The sequence below is a fragment of the Anticarsia gemmatalis genome, chromosome 15 (genome assembly GCF_050436995.1).
Source record: "Anticarsia gemmatalis isolate Benzon Research Colony breed Stoneville strain chromosome 15, ilAntGemm2 primary, whole genome shotgun sequence".
NCBI classification, from domain to species: Eukaryota; Metazoa; Arthropoda; class Insecta; order Lepidoptera; family Erebidae; genus Anticarsia; species Anticarsia gemmatalis.
Window position 1 is genome coordinate 9,173,160 of NC_134759.1, and position 12,883 is coordinate 9,186,042.

General features: G+C 36.7%; 1 protein-coding gene across 1 annotated transcript in view; it reads left to right on the forward strand.

The window, feature by feature from the left end:
- Positions 1-3,520: 3,520 nt before the first annotated feature.
- The window catches only part of LOC142979060 (uncharacterized), a 70,009-nt gene continuing 60,646 nt past the window's right edge, over positions 3,521-12,883 (forward strand). Inside the window, exons 1-2 of the mRNA XM_076123820.1 lie at positions 3,521-3,558; positions 3,669-6,328. Of these exons, the coding sequence (XP_075979935.1) occupies positions 3,521-3,558; positions 3,669-6,328 (2,698 nt within the window). The remainder of the gene's footprint in view (positions 3,559-3,668; positions 6,329-12,883) is intronic.

Consider the following 12,883-nt stretch of genomic DNA (forward strand, 5'->3'; position numbering starts at 1 on the left):
GTTATATAACCTACAGCCTTCCTCAATAAATAGGCTATCTAACAGTGAGAGAATTTTTCAAATCGGACCAGTAGATTTTGAGATTAGCGCGTTCAAAAAAACAAACAAATAAACTCTTCAGCTTTATAATATTAGTATAGATATTTATGTAATATTGTTATTGTTGTTATATTTTTTAGAAGGCTCATTTTGAGTTTACGAAAAGCGCTTGCATACCTTTAGGTTAAATATTGCTGTAACTGTACCCGTTATTAAAAATAACATTGTCTTGTCTTACCCTTACCCTATGTATAACAGCTACTACACCGTCATGATCACCACTGGCTTTATGTGCCAGTGTTACATAATCAAAATCAAATCATTTATTCATTTAGGTCAAGTGCTGACACTTATGATAGTCAATGATACAGAGAGTGAATTTACCGCCTGTTCAGAAGGTAGGGCCAATGAGAAGAGCTGGCAGGAAACTCCTGGCCATCTCTTCTCATTGGCCACGCTTACATAGGCCTAAAAGTATGCAAGCGCTTTTCGTAAACTCAAATTGAGTCTTCTAAAACGTAACAGTTTAACCTTGACGCGTTCACCACAACTAGTTCAAAGTAACGCAGTTATGAAGATGATATCGTGCACTAGGGGTTTGACGTACATTTACGGCTTCTAACTGCTTACAAGTGATCCCTTAACAAATTATAACAGCCAGTTACTAAACTCACACATATATGTAAATACATAATATGTATTATTGTTTTCTTTATTATAAATTGCTATTTATAGAAGAATAGGTTTGTTGACATTTTTCGAAATTCAGCTTAATTTTATATGATTTTTTTATTAAGTTCAGCAAATTTACAAAAATAATATGTTATCCGAAATCCTATATACTCAATTGGTTTCTAAACAGAAAACAAATCAATCACGTTGTTTGGAGCCTAAAAGTACTTATAGATAGAATATTAAAAAAATAGAACAGTAAAAATAAACACTTAGGCTACGTTTCATCCTGGAAAACTTTGGAATATTATACACGCTGACGAAGTTGTAACGAAAAAGCCAAAAAAAATTATAAAGACTTATAGAAAATAAATCCAATTTAATTTCCTACAATATGGTGATTTAATTAAAGAAACACTTCCATACCGTGAAGTCAGCTCAAGGACTTACAAACGTTTATTAAATAATGTCAAGTCAGAACCTAACTCGTAACATATTCAAGAGTACAGTCGGGCACAGTAAAGTGAGTTCCGCTTGGAGCCACTCACTGCTATTTTGATATTGTAATCACGCTTACTGTATATTGGCGGCACGTGGCTCAAAACGATCTAAATTCTAACGCCTGCCTACATACAAAATGAATTCAGCGAAAAGTTGGTTAAATCTAGGTCACTGTATACGTACAAAATATTTTTGTTTCGTACAATATCCCGACGCGTACAATTCCTTGAAAGAGGACATGGATACTGGTATTATTGTCTGCTGTTAAGTCAGTTGTGTGTGGTCAGTTTTAATCTTTGTTTGCTCACAATTTTTGGACTCTGTTATCGAAAAACGGTGCTGACTAGACAAGTAAGTATATTTAAAACTTTTTGTATACGTGAATTGAATCAATTTCTAAGTTTTACCAACTTTATATGAAGAGTGAAGTTCAAAATTTTGTACAAATAACATTGCTGTTGAAGTAAACTAGTGATAACGCAAAATTATCTTTATAAACAGTTTCGATACCTACTTCACTCCATAGTCATTGCTCAATGGCTTATAGTCAGTTCTTCAAGACCGAGTTGTTATATTCAATTGAGTATATTGAACAAAGTTTATTATTAAATAGATTTTATATTAACCTATCAGCCAAATTAATTATTTATTGATGCTATTCCCGTATAATCCCACTAACGAGGATCCTGTTTATACTTGCTAATCAGCCGCCTCATTTTAAGCCGACCTATAAATAACAAGTTATATCGAATTCATTGACAATTTTTGCATCTTTTCCATTATAGCACATTAACAATGAACGGGTCTTTATTTTAATAGAAAGAATTTAAAAGAAAATCTTCATTCGGATAAAATAATTAATGTTTTAATACATGGAAAAAAAATTATGCAACTATTTAATAAAAGAAACTTAAAAATTAACTACAAACCAGCGATGTTTTATAATAGCTGGACAATTAGTAGTGATAACTGTACAAAGATAAGACAACGTACGTATAAACTGTTGAGGGGATTATCGCGGGACGTGGATATGAGTCCACGTTTCATTAGTTACATTAGCGAGATCTGAGAGCGCCTAGCCGCCCCGGATAATATGATAACAATACATTACGCCGGGACAAGAGCGCTTAATGTCTCCTTGAGCTTAATCCCACTTCAACCACAAGAAATCTTTCTTTTCATTCCTTCTTTGCAACTACTATCAATCTATCTCTGATTTAAAAGCGATTTTCTATCGCTGTTGTTCAATAGTTGCCAACGAAATTCTCACAAAACCCATCACCTCATTTTAAATCCTAATCAAGTTGAAAAAGCAAAATCTCAAACTTTGGAAAGATTTCATTAAGCTCCCGAGCCTAAGATGGTATTGAAATTAAATATTACGCAAATTTTCTTCCACCTAAGCATGGAAAGGCGGCGGCTGAACACAGAAATTGAATTAACCAAATCCCTTTGACGAAGTTCGTGTTTGCCGGCAACTCGGTTTAACTGTGAAATTATTAGCGGCCGCGAAATGGCGCCCTTTGCAGCTAGCATAGTGCTGTTTATTTTATAAAGATTAACATAAAACTGCGTGAGCATTTTAAAACGACATTCTGTTCTTTTTATGAAGCGAGCTTATGAAACAGCAGTACAAACATTATTAAAACTACTTCGTTATTTAAATGCTCAGAAAGCGTTGAACAAACAAGAATATTGTCTAGTGCAAAAGCATTCCGAGATCATCGATCGAACACAGGTCTGAAACACAGCTCGTTTGATTTCCATAATACCGTTCATCGTAAGTACGGCGACACGATATTTTGTCAGTCCTGAATATATTGTAGGGGCAAGTAGAGAGCCTCCACGAGTGACGATACATAATTGATCGTCCGGCGCACCCTGGGCAGTCAACTTCAAATCCATCTTGTTGACTGGCTAATCTCTACACTACAGCATGAGCAGTTGTCGTCAGATAACTTGCTAGTGCCAACACGAGGAAGGAGCAGATCACTTGCTTCCTCATAAAGCGCAGTGACGCGTCGCATCGGCCCTCACGGTGCAGTGCGCTAGCGTAAGCGTCCTCCGGGTGACGGACGGAGGGGATGGTCGGTAGCACAGCATTGCTACGCTTCCGGCTAAGTCCGATGGACTCGCTGTTTTTCGACGGGTGTGGTCCTCCAGCATTTTGGGGGTTGTGCGGCGGGTTAACGCCCCTCCCATGTAAAAAAACTTAAAGTTACGAAACCAACACGAGAGAAATTACGATCTGATCCCAACTCTAACGACTTACGGCACGGCATAATGGATATCCGATTAGCTTCGTGGAATGTACGCTCTCTTTATAGACCCGGCGCCTTGTACCAAGTCAACAACGAACTTCACCGATACGGAATAGGTATCGCAGCTCTTCAAGAAGTAAGGTGGCCGGGAAGAGGAGAATGTAATGTTGATAATAAGACAATTTTCTTTTACAGTGGTAGAGACGACGGACACCATACTAACGGCACAGGATTTATGGTGTCGAAAAACCTAGTGAGTAGTGTAATACGGTTTGATGCTATCTCAGACCGACTATGTGTACTTCGCATTAAAACTCAGTTTTATAACATCTCAATCGTGAACGCTTATGCCCCAACTGAACTAACAGATGAAGATACCAAGGATGAATTCTATGACCACCTGGAATCAGTATATGATCAATTACCTAGCTTTGATGCCAAAATTCTCCTAGGTGATTTTAATGCGAAAGTGGGGCGGGAGGACGTGTTTAAGCCAACCATCGGGATGTTTAGCAAACACAGTCAGTCTAATGACAACGGCGTTAGACTCATAAGCTTTGCAACATCGAAAGCTATGGTGATTAAGAGCACTATGTACAGAAATAAGGACATATATAAAGGTACATGGAAGTCACCGGATGGAAGAACGATTAACCAAATTGATCACGCTCTTATTGACGACCGACATAAGAGTACCATCCAACACGTCCGAACATATAGAGGAGCCGATTGCGACAGTGACCACTATCTGCTAGGCATCAAATTAAAAACAAAAATTAAAGTGACCCCTCCGGTAAAACATTTAATGGACAATCTTGAACAAATTAACGTAGAAAATATTCAGCATAAAGAATTAAGACATCAATTCCAAATAGAAATTAGTAATAGATTTAGTGACCTGCAAGTTGAGAATAACGTAGATGACAGTTGGAAAATAATTAGTAGTTCAGTTAAAGACATAGCACTTAAAGTATTTGGGCGGAAAAAGAGAAAGAAGAGAAAGAAATGGTGGAGTGAAGACTGTGAAAAAGTAGTGGAAGAGAGAAGAAAATACAAACTACTCTCGGAACAAGATCTACGGTGGGAAGAAAATTACAGGGAAATCAAAACAAGGGCAAGAAGAGTTATTAGAGGAGCAAAGCGGGATTACCTCAATAACATGGTGCAGGACATGGAAACTCTCATAAGAGCTAACGCGTCGAGAAAGTTCTACCAAGAGGTCCGGACTTTCAAGAAAGGCTATCAGCCCAGAACACAAGTCATGGAAGACAATAACGGAAATCTCACAACATCTAGCGAAGAGATAAAGACCTTGTGGCGCAATTACTTCCAGACATTACTTAACTGCCCACCTCTCGAAAGCCCTCTGTCTCGCACCATTCCTGATAACCTTGAGGAGATGGAACCTTTGACCTTTACCGAGGTCCGAGAAGCTATAATGAGGCTGAAAAACAATAAAGCTCCAGGAATTGATGGCATACCCGCGGAAGTTTGGAAGAATGGTGGGGGAGCTATTCAAACGAAGATCTACGAACTCTTACTCAAAATATGGGAGGTAGAACAACAGCCTGGACAATGGAACGTGGGAGTAATCTGCCCAATCCACAAAAAAGGTTGCAAGAGGAAATGCAACAACTACCGCGGAATAGCACTGTTACCAACGGCTTATAAGGTTTTGTCATATGTACTACTAAAAAGGCTGGAACCGTACGCGGAAAAAATCCTTAGTGATTATCAGTGTGGTTTTCGGCCGAACCGTAGTACAATTGACCAAATATTTCTTCTGAAGCAGATAATGGAGAAAAAATGGGAATTTTCACAGAGTCTTCACTCCCTTTTCGTGGATTTCACCAAGGCCTACGACAGCATAGACCGGGAAGCTCTTTATAACATCTTGAGGAATTTTAATATCCCAAAAAAGCTAGTCAACTTGGTCGAAATGGCCACAAAAGAAAGCAGGATGAGAGTTCGAGTCCAAAACGAGCTAACAGACGAGTTTACTGTTGTCACAGGACTAAAACAAGGAGACGCCTTATCGCCTATGCTTTTCAACTTAGTTCTAGAGCATGTCCTTAGAAAAGTGCTTGCACTAGACGCAGGGGCAAAACTGAATGGAAAGCATACGGTGATAGGGTATGCCGACGATCTGGCCCTTCTTGGAGAGAGCAGTAGTGAGGTGCAGGAGTCAGCAAAGGTCCTGGAAACGGAAGCTCTGAAAGTGGGACTAAGAATAAGCCACGAGAAAACGGAATACCTCCACATGAAGCGTTACAAAAATACTCGCGTCGCCAGAAATGACCTATATGTTGGAGACACCACCTACAAAGGCGTTTCAAAATTCAAATACTTGGGCTGCACCATAACGGACACGAACACTCGAGAGGAGGAGATCGACATCCGCGTCCAAAATACATTAAGATGTAGCGCGGCCCTGCACAAAGTGTTAGTGTCCGGGCTTCTTAGCCGAAGTACTAAAATACGAATTTATAAAACCGTAATAAGACCTATTCTAATGTATGGGTGCGAAGCCTGGACACTGACACAAAAGGAAGAGAATAAGCTCTTGGTCGCAGAAAGAAAGGTCCTTCGAAAGATCTTGGGCCCCGTGCAGAGACCCGACGGGAGCTGGCGGATTCGCAAAAATGCCGAAATCGAGGAACTTGTAGCCAATCCTAACATCATAGGAGAAATAAAAGCTCACAGACTCCGTTGGCTCGGCCACGTCGAGAGAATGCGAGAAGATCGTAGTGTTAAGAGAGCGTACTTAGGTCGACCGACAGGACGACGCCCTGTCGGGCGCCCAAGATACCGCTGGAAGGATGTAGTGGAGGCGGATCTGAGGGAGCTTCAAGCCGGTGATTGGCAAGAAGTGGCCAAAGATCGGGCAAAATGGCGTTCTCTCGTGTCGGAGGCCAAGACACATTTTGGGTCGTTGAGCCAACGGAGTAAGTAAGTAAGTAAGTGAATATATTGTCGTAGTAATTCATTCACATACATTTCGTCTCGAATCGAAGTTTGGGGAAGATAAGTTCCGGACAAGTCGAGATTATCGACTGAATAAATCAGGACCGAGGTGCCCCCGAAGATTTATTGCGTGAAGAGTGAGGAACACGTCTTATCTCGTGTTTGGACCGAAACAATTCTCTTTGGCAAAATACGCGTTCGTTGTAAGGTATAGGTACGATAATGAAGACATATCACGTTACTTTAGTTCATAAACCATTTGTTCGTAAACAGGGATCTCTCAAATAACATCATCAGTCATTTCTTAACGGCTATTTTCATACGAAGGCGTAGCCAGCACTCATCCCCATATATCAACATATTAACACAGTTTGTGCGTAACATGTTTTTGTAAATATTATTTGATGCGTTCGTAATTTTCAGATTTAGTTCCTCATCCCAAACTTCCTAAAGGAAGACATAATATTAGTTTCACATATCCAGATAAATTCATTGAAAGTTTTTCTCTGCATCGAACTCATAACCAGTTTTATTGGTTTACACCCGGATCCAATATCAAGCGCAATGAAATTCAATGAGCTAAAGTGAATTTCCTTCAATAATTAATTTACTACGTGCACCGAGCTTTTATCACACTAGTTTTAAAGGCATTAAATTTATCAGAAATTCTCTTGAGAACGGTGTATAGCTTCTTTTAATTAAATGAAAATACACCGACGTATGAACCATTTTCTCTCCTTCGTGATATAATATTGCATTCGTATAAATGTGATGGTACTATTAAAACGTACAGTCAGCAACAAAAGTCACTGTGCAAATTTATTTTTTTATTTCAGATCTTTTGATCAGTAATGTACAGCGATTTCTCTCTTGCTGATTTGTAATTTGTGTACTATTATGAAATTGTCAAGAAACTTTCGTTGGTAACTGTACCTGCGTAACTACTCGTCGTGTTATGCTCATAGTCACGTACAGAATGCAATGTAATTACGTTTCGTTTGTCATTCGATATAACAGTCTGTACAATGTAATGAAATATGCGTTCAGTGTGCTCTTGAAACCTATTGTTCATGAAGTTTAGTATACATGTTAAATTAAAACTTGTATTGCTACAATATTTTCTGACAGAACTTTTGATTCTTAGTTGTACTTTTGGCCTAATCTTTGAATTAGTATAATGCCCGTGATAATAATCCAACAGAATTTAGGATTATGACACTACACACCTAATACTATGTGGATTATTGTGAATTATACAAGTAAGTTAAAATTAGAAGACATTTAGTATTCAAAATTGTAATTTAGACAAAAAAAATTGTCTTACTTTTAGGAGTTAGACGCGCATGCTTTTAAACCTAAGCCCAAATATACTTCGTAGTTCTAATAGGCTAACCACACTAAGTATTCAGCACATAACATTCCCACTCTAAAATTAATAATATTAAATTAACTCTGTACATTTGTATGTATAATTTAATGAAGCACTACGTTCGTTACCCTCAAGTGTTGAAATAATTATCATTTCATAATTAAAGCAAGTATTAGCACAAATTAATTAACATTTTACACCGGCTCCATTTGTTTTACTCGAATGTGTAACCAATTATTCTTTCAAATTGAAATCCTTTTGAATGAAACACCAATGAGGTCTGTTTAAATAAAACTTTGATATTTCGATATATTACAGGATTTTTTCATTTTGGGTATATTTCACATACCTATAAATTGGTATATTTTAAACATTATTCAACTGATTATAACCATAAACTGAGCCATGACAATCCATGACTTCCCTCTTGCTAATAAGAGTGGGATTCTTATCTACTATCTTGGCTTATGATGAATTCTCTATAAGAAAAATTCGCAGTGATATCCTTAACTAAATGTTTTAGTAAATAAATTCAATTTTATACTTGATACGTGGGTGTAACTGTTGTACTGAATGTAGAAAATCGTGGTAAGGTTCTTCAAGCTTCAAATTAAGGCATCATAACATATGTGCCAAATAGGTATGTGTTGATAGACTTCACATGTTTAGATACATTTCGTTCAAGGAATATCCTGTCGAAAAAGTCATGTTTCAACTAAGCATCTCACCACACAATACTTCATTACACTGTCCATAAATTCTTACTAAAGTCGTGAAACTTCTAACACGTTTTCACTTCATTTATACCTTTTGTTAATAAATTACAATCAAGCTCGCGGGTGAATCTTAACTTTTCTCACACTTACTTTGTTTAAAGTTACTAAGTTACCTTCCGAAGTGTTAGAACTTTGCACGTCTATAATAGCAAAGGCAATACTGTCATAACTTCAGCAGTTACATGTTGAAAACGTTCTCTCACGAAGCGTATTTTAGAGGCACGTCATTATGTGCTGTATTATACACGATTGTTTCTGCACGGTCGTATTATTCTTCCAGCGTCTTAAGCTGTCGACGTCTAATATTGCATGCAATGTTAAATGCCTACGATGGAAAAAAAGTGCTATTGAAAAAAAAAATTATATCAAGTGTTAACGAAAAAACGTCTGTATAGTGTCAAGTAAATATCAATTGATTGAAACAAATGATTGATTAGCATTACTAGCGCTGTTTAGAAGAACAGTATAAAACATCAAACTCGATAGGAAGTCGCCTCAAAATATCGAATTCGTAATTGCACCATAGAGAAATTCGCTACTACTGTACACTACAAATGCAAGCTTATACTAGCTACAAATACGATTGGTATGGAAACTCCCTAAAAGCTACTTTCCCAACGTCGCTGGCCACGTGTAACTTGTTTGAATGTGACGTTGTGAATGCTACCCACCTGAATGTTACTCGCAAAAAGTGCATGTGATTTCTGTGTATATTGTGAACATTTTGTTTGTGAAATCCTAAAAACAAATTATTTGACACTACAGAATCAAAACGATTTCACAGAAACTATGATCTGAATAGAACCGATTCACATAAAATTTTGGAAATACCGTTTTAAACTCTTAGTTTTATAAATGTGTATGTGTATATGGGTATTTTTCTAGAAAAACTGACAACGGTGGACGACCGTTATAAAAATAAAAACAAAAGAAATACCGTAGTATGTCTGTCACTCGCACTCTACTACTTATTTTACTTTTTCCTCGCTTGCTATTGAAAAACACTAAATTAAATGGCTCTCTCGTCAGCAACATCAACGCACCTAACTTTAGTTAAACATAAAAGTTTTTAAACCACACAGGTACATCGAAGACGAAATTCAAATACGAGACGAAGTATAAGCGAGTTAGCATAAATTGAAATGTAGTTTAGTGCGACGCTTCGAGGTCCTACTGAAATATAGAGTAACTACAGGAACATTCGCATATTGTAAAGCAATTATGAACACAAGTATTGTGACAGCTTCCTTGTTCGTGCGTCACGATTAGCTCAATTCTCTATCTCTCTCGACTACCGACAACCGACCTGTCATCGAGAAATTTTGTATGAAAATCTGAGCAGCGCCTCTGACGGGTGTCGTAAGATATGTTTTGGCAGTATATTCTAAATGTCAAAATTTCGATACTCGACAGTACCGACTGTACAAAATCGCGCTACTGTATGTATCAGCTTAATAAATTATGATAGTTATTTGTTCTGTTTTGAAAAGTGAGGCTGTAAGCGCAACACTTGACTCTTGAAACTTGTTCAACTCAAATCATTTAAAGCATGGCTAAATGTAAAAGAATGCGGGTCTGTTTCCTGTTTATCAATTATCAATAAATAGTGTTGCAAAAGTTATTTTAGTGAAAACATATATCATATGCCTGTTTATTATTACTGGTTATTATTACTTTAATAGGAATTACATTTCGATATATCGTTTGAAAAGTGTAATAAGCAACATTATTATAGTGATAAAATATGATTGATCTATTCAATTCCGAAACATATGAGGGGTGTTACTACATTTTTTCTTAGAAATTTTCTTACACGTGTGTTCGTTGGAGGCGCGAGGGAATACAGAAATATATAAGTATTAACATTAGAATTGAACGATCGAAGTTAAATTGTACTGATCAAAAGCAATAATTGATAAAATGCAATCGACGAACTCCATGGCGTAGTGGTCGCCACGCCACTACCATTGCATCAGGTTCGATTCCCACACGGAATTATTATTTTAATTTTCTTAATGCAGGGATTGTCGTTTTAAATAAAAAACTAAGGCATTAAATAAACATGAAATATGAGTCTTTACGTTAAATTAATTTAACCGATTTGGACAAATCCTAACAACAACAACAGTCTAACAATATAATGAATAAATATCAAATCGTCAATGTCACTATCTTAATATTGGATATAAAAGTAATAATACAAAATGACCCACACTTCATTGATTAACAACTCAAAAAAACAATTCATAAGCGAATGAAACGATGATGAATGAAATGATGAAACACTACACGTCACATATACTCACGTACTCATCAATTTCCCTCACTTAACAATGACTCACGACGTGGGCGGCAGATAACTTGATACATTCTGTTTTGTTTATTGTCGAATTATCTCCGAGCAAACAAGTGGCGGAATTCTCGCGTTTCCTATTTCCTTACGTCGTTAGTATTGGGGAACCTTGAGCCGACCAAGCGTCTAGTATTACAGTAAGTATAAGTTGACTATGCCAAGCTATGAATCAAAAGGTATAAAAGATATAGTTTAGAATAGTAGCTACTATGTTTGTTTATTGCTATATATTGGAAGTTTAGCGTTTAGTTCGTGCGCAGAAAATACACTAACAATTATTTAGGTTAAATGCAATGCAATCATATTTTAATTACATTAATATGCCTATCTAATTACGAGTTAGTAGAGCCGAGCACTCCTCTGCCTCTCTTCTATACCTGGAATCGGAGCTAAGACTTATGTTAGTACCCACATTTGGTACCGCTTGTCTCACGACGTAAATGAAAATTATGTTGAAAAATAAAATTTGTCAATGGGTCCTCTGGACTAAAACTACTCAGAATAAAAATAAAATAAAGTGCTCGAACATAATATACCCTTCCTCAAAAAGCATCCACTTTAATAACAGCCAGTGGTTTTATTTCAAGCAGTAAATCTTTGCACAAATGCAAGTTCCATTTTCAAGAATTTCAAAAATGTGGTAAAATAGAAACAGTTTTTAAATTCGTGAAACAAAAGATGAATAACGGCACGTCCAAAACGGCTATGTATACATACTCGACGGTATAAAAAACATGTTTTTTCAGCGGCGCACTAAAGTGAACTGCGAAAAGTTTGATATAGCCTCTGCGTGCCATTTCCCTTGTACCTGAGTAGCGATGTATTTTCCTAACGTATTAACTGATGGCCATTTTGTTTTTGTAATCGAACAACGTGTTTGATTTTTACGAAGCGGTAAAAAGACTAAAAGCATTCACGGGTAATCTTTTATTTTTCCGGTATTATCACACGTTTCCTGAGGCTAGATATAATAGACACTTCCTGTTTTCCACATAAGCTGAAATTCTCAGTACTCCAGTCCTCAGGAACTCGGTAAATATCCATAATATCTCTCTTTACATGGGTCGATAATCATATACGTCATGCTTACACTTTTAAACACAATAAAAGTTATGACAATAAGAGCAAATAAAAATCGTTTTCCATTGCGATAGTATTACTAGAACCAAAACCAGTTTCGGATACTAAATTCCTACCAACTCGAAATGTACTAAAATACGAGTCTTAAATTTATTTACTGGAGGCGACCGCTAAATGCCATATAAATTATGAGGTTGACGTGGATACATAAAGTGCATTTGCCACTGCAATTGTTCAATTATGAATCTCTGTTGGTCGCATTAAGTTTTGTACCGAACCAAATTATTATTGTGGTATTCAACATTATTCTAATAAATTTTGCTTGAAATAACATTATTGTATGCGGGCGAGATTTTACTCTAAATTTAAAATAAAGGCAATGCTGTTATATTGCTTTAAACATACTGGTATTGTCACGACATACATATAATATGTACCTATAAGACTGATGTATTGCGCATTCCACCAATTAAAAGCCTAACATGTCTTGTATACACGTTTAATTTAAAATCCCATGTAACAGAACGAAAGCCTGCTGCTATTTGCCAAACTTATTCCCAAAATCAATAACACTGGTAAGCCTAGGAATTGTGTTCCGCAGTCTCATACACTATCGCTTAAGCTACCGACCGAGTTTATAGCCAAATTAAACCTGAGATTGCAACTACCAATATCCTGTAAACTGAGCACAATAATAATTGAAGTGTATAAAACGTTTTATGAAAATAAAACTAATGAAAAAGCAAAAAGTGTTTCTGTTTTTCTGTCGAGAAATTCTCAGGCAAAGACCAGAGAAAGTTATAAGTCGTGGGTCACAGTATATCGGAAATGGCACATTAAATTCGTTTGTTGTCCCACTGAAATGTCT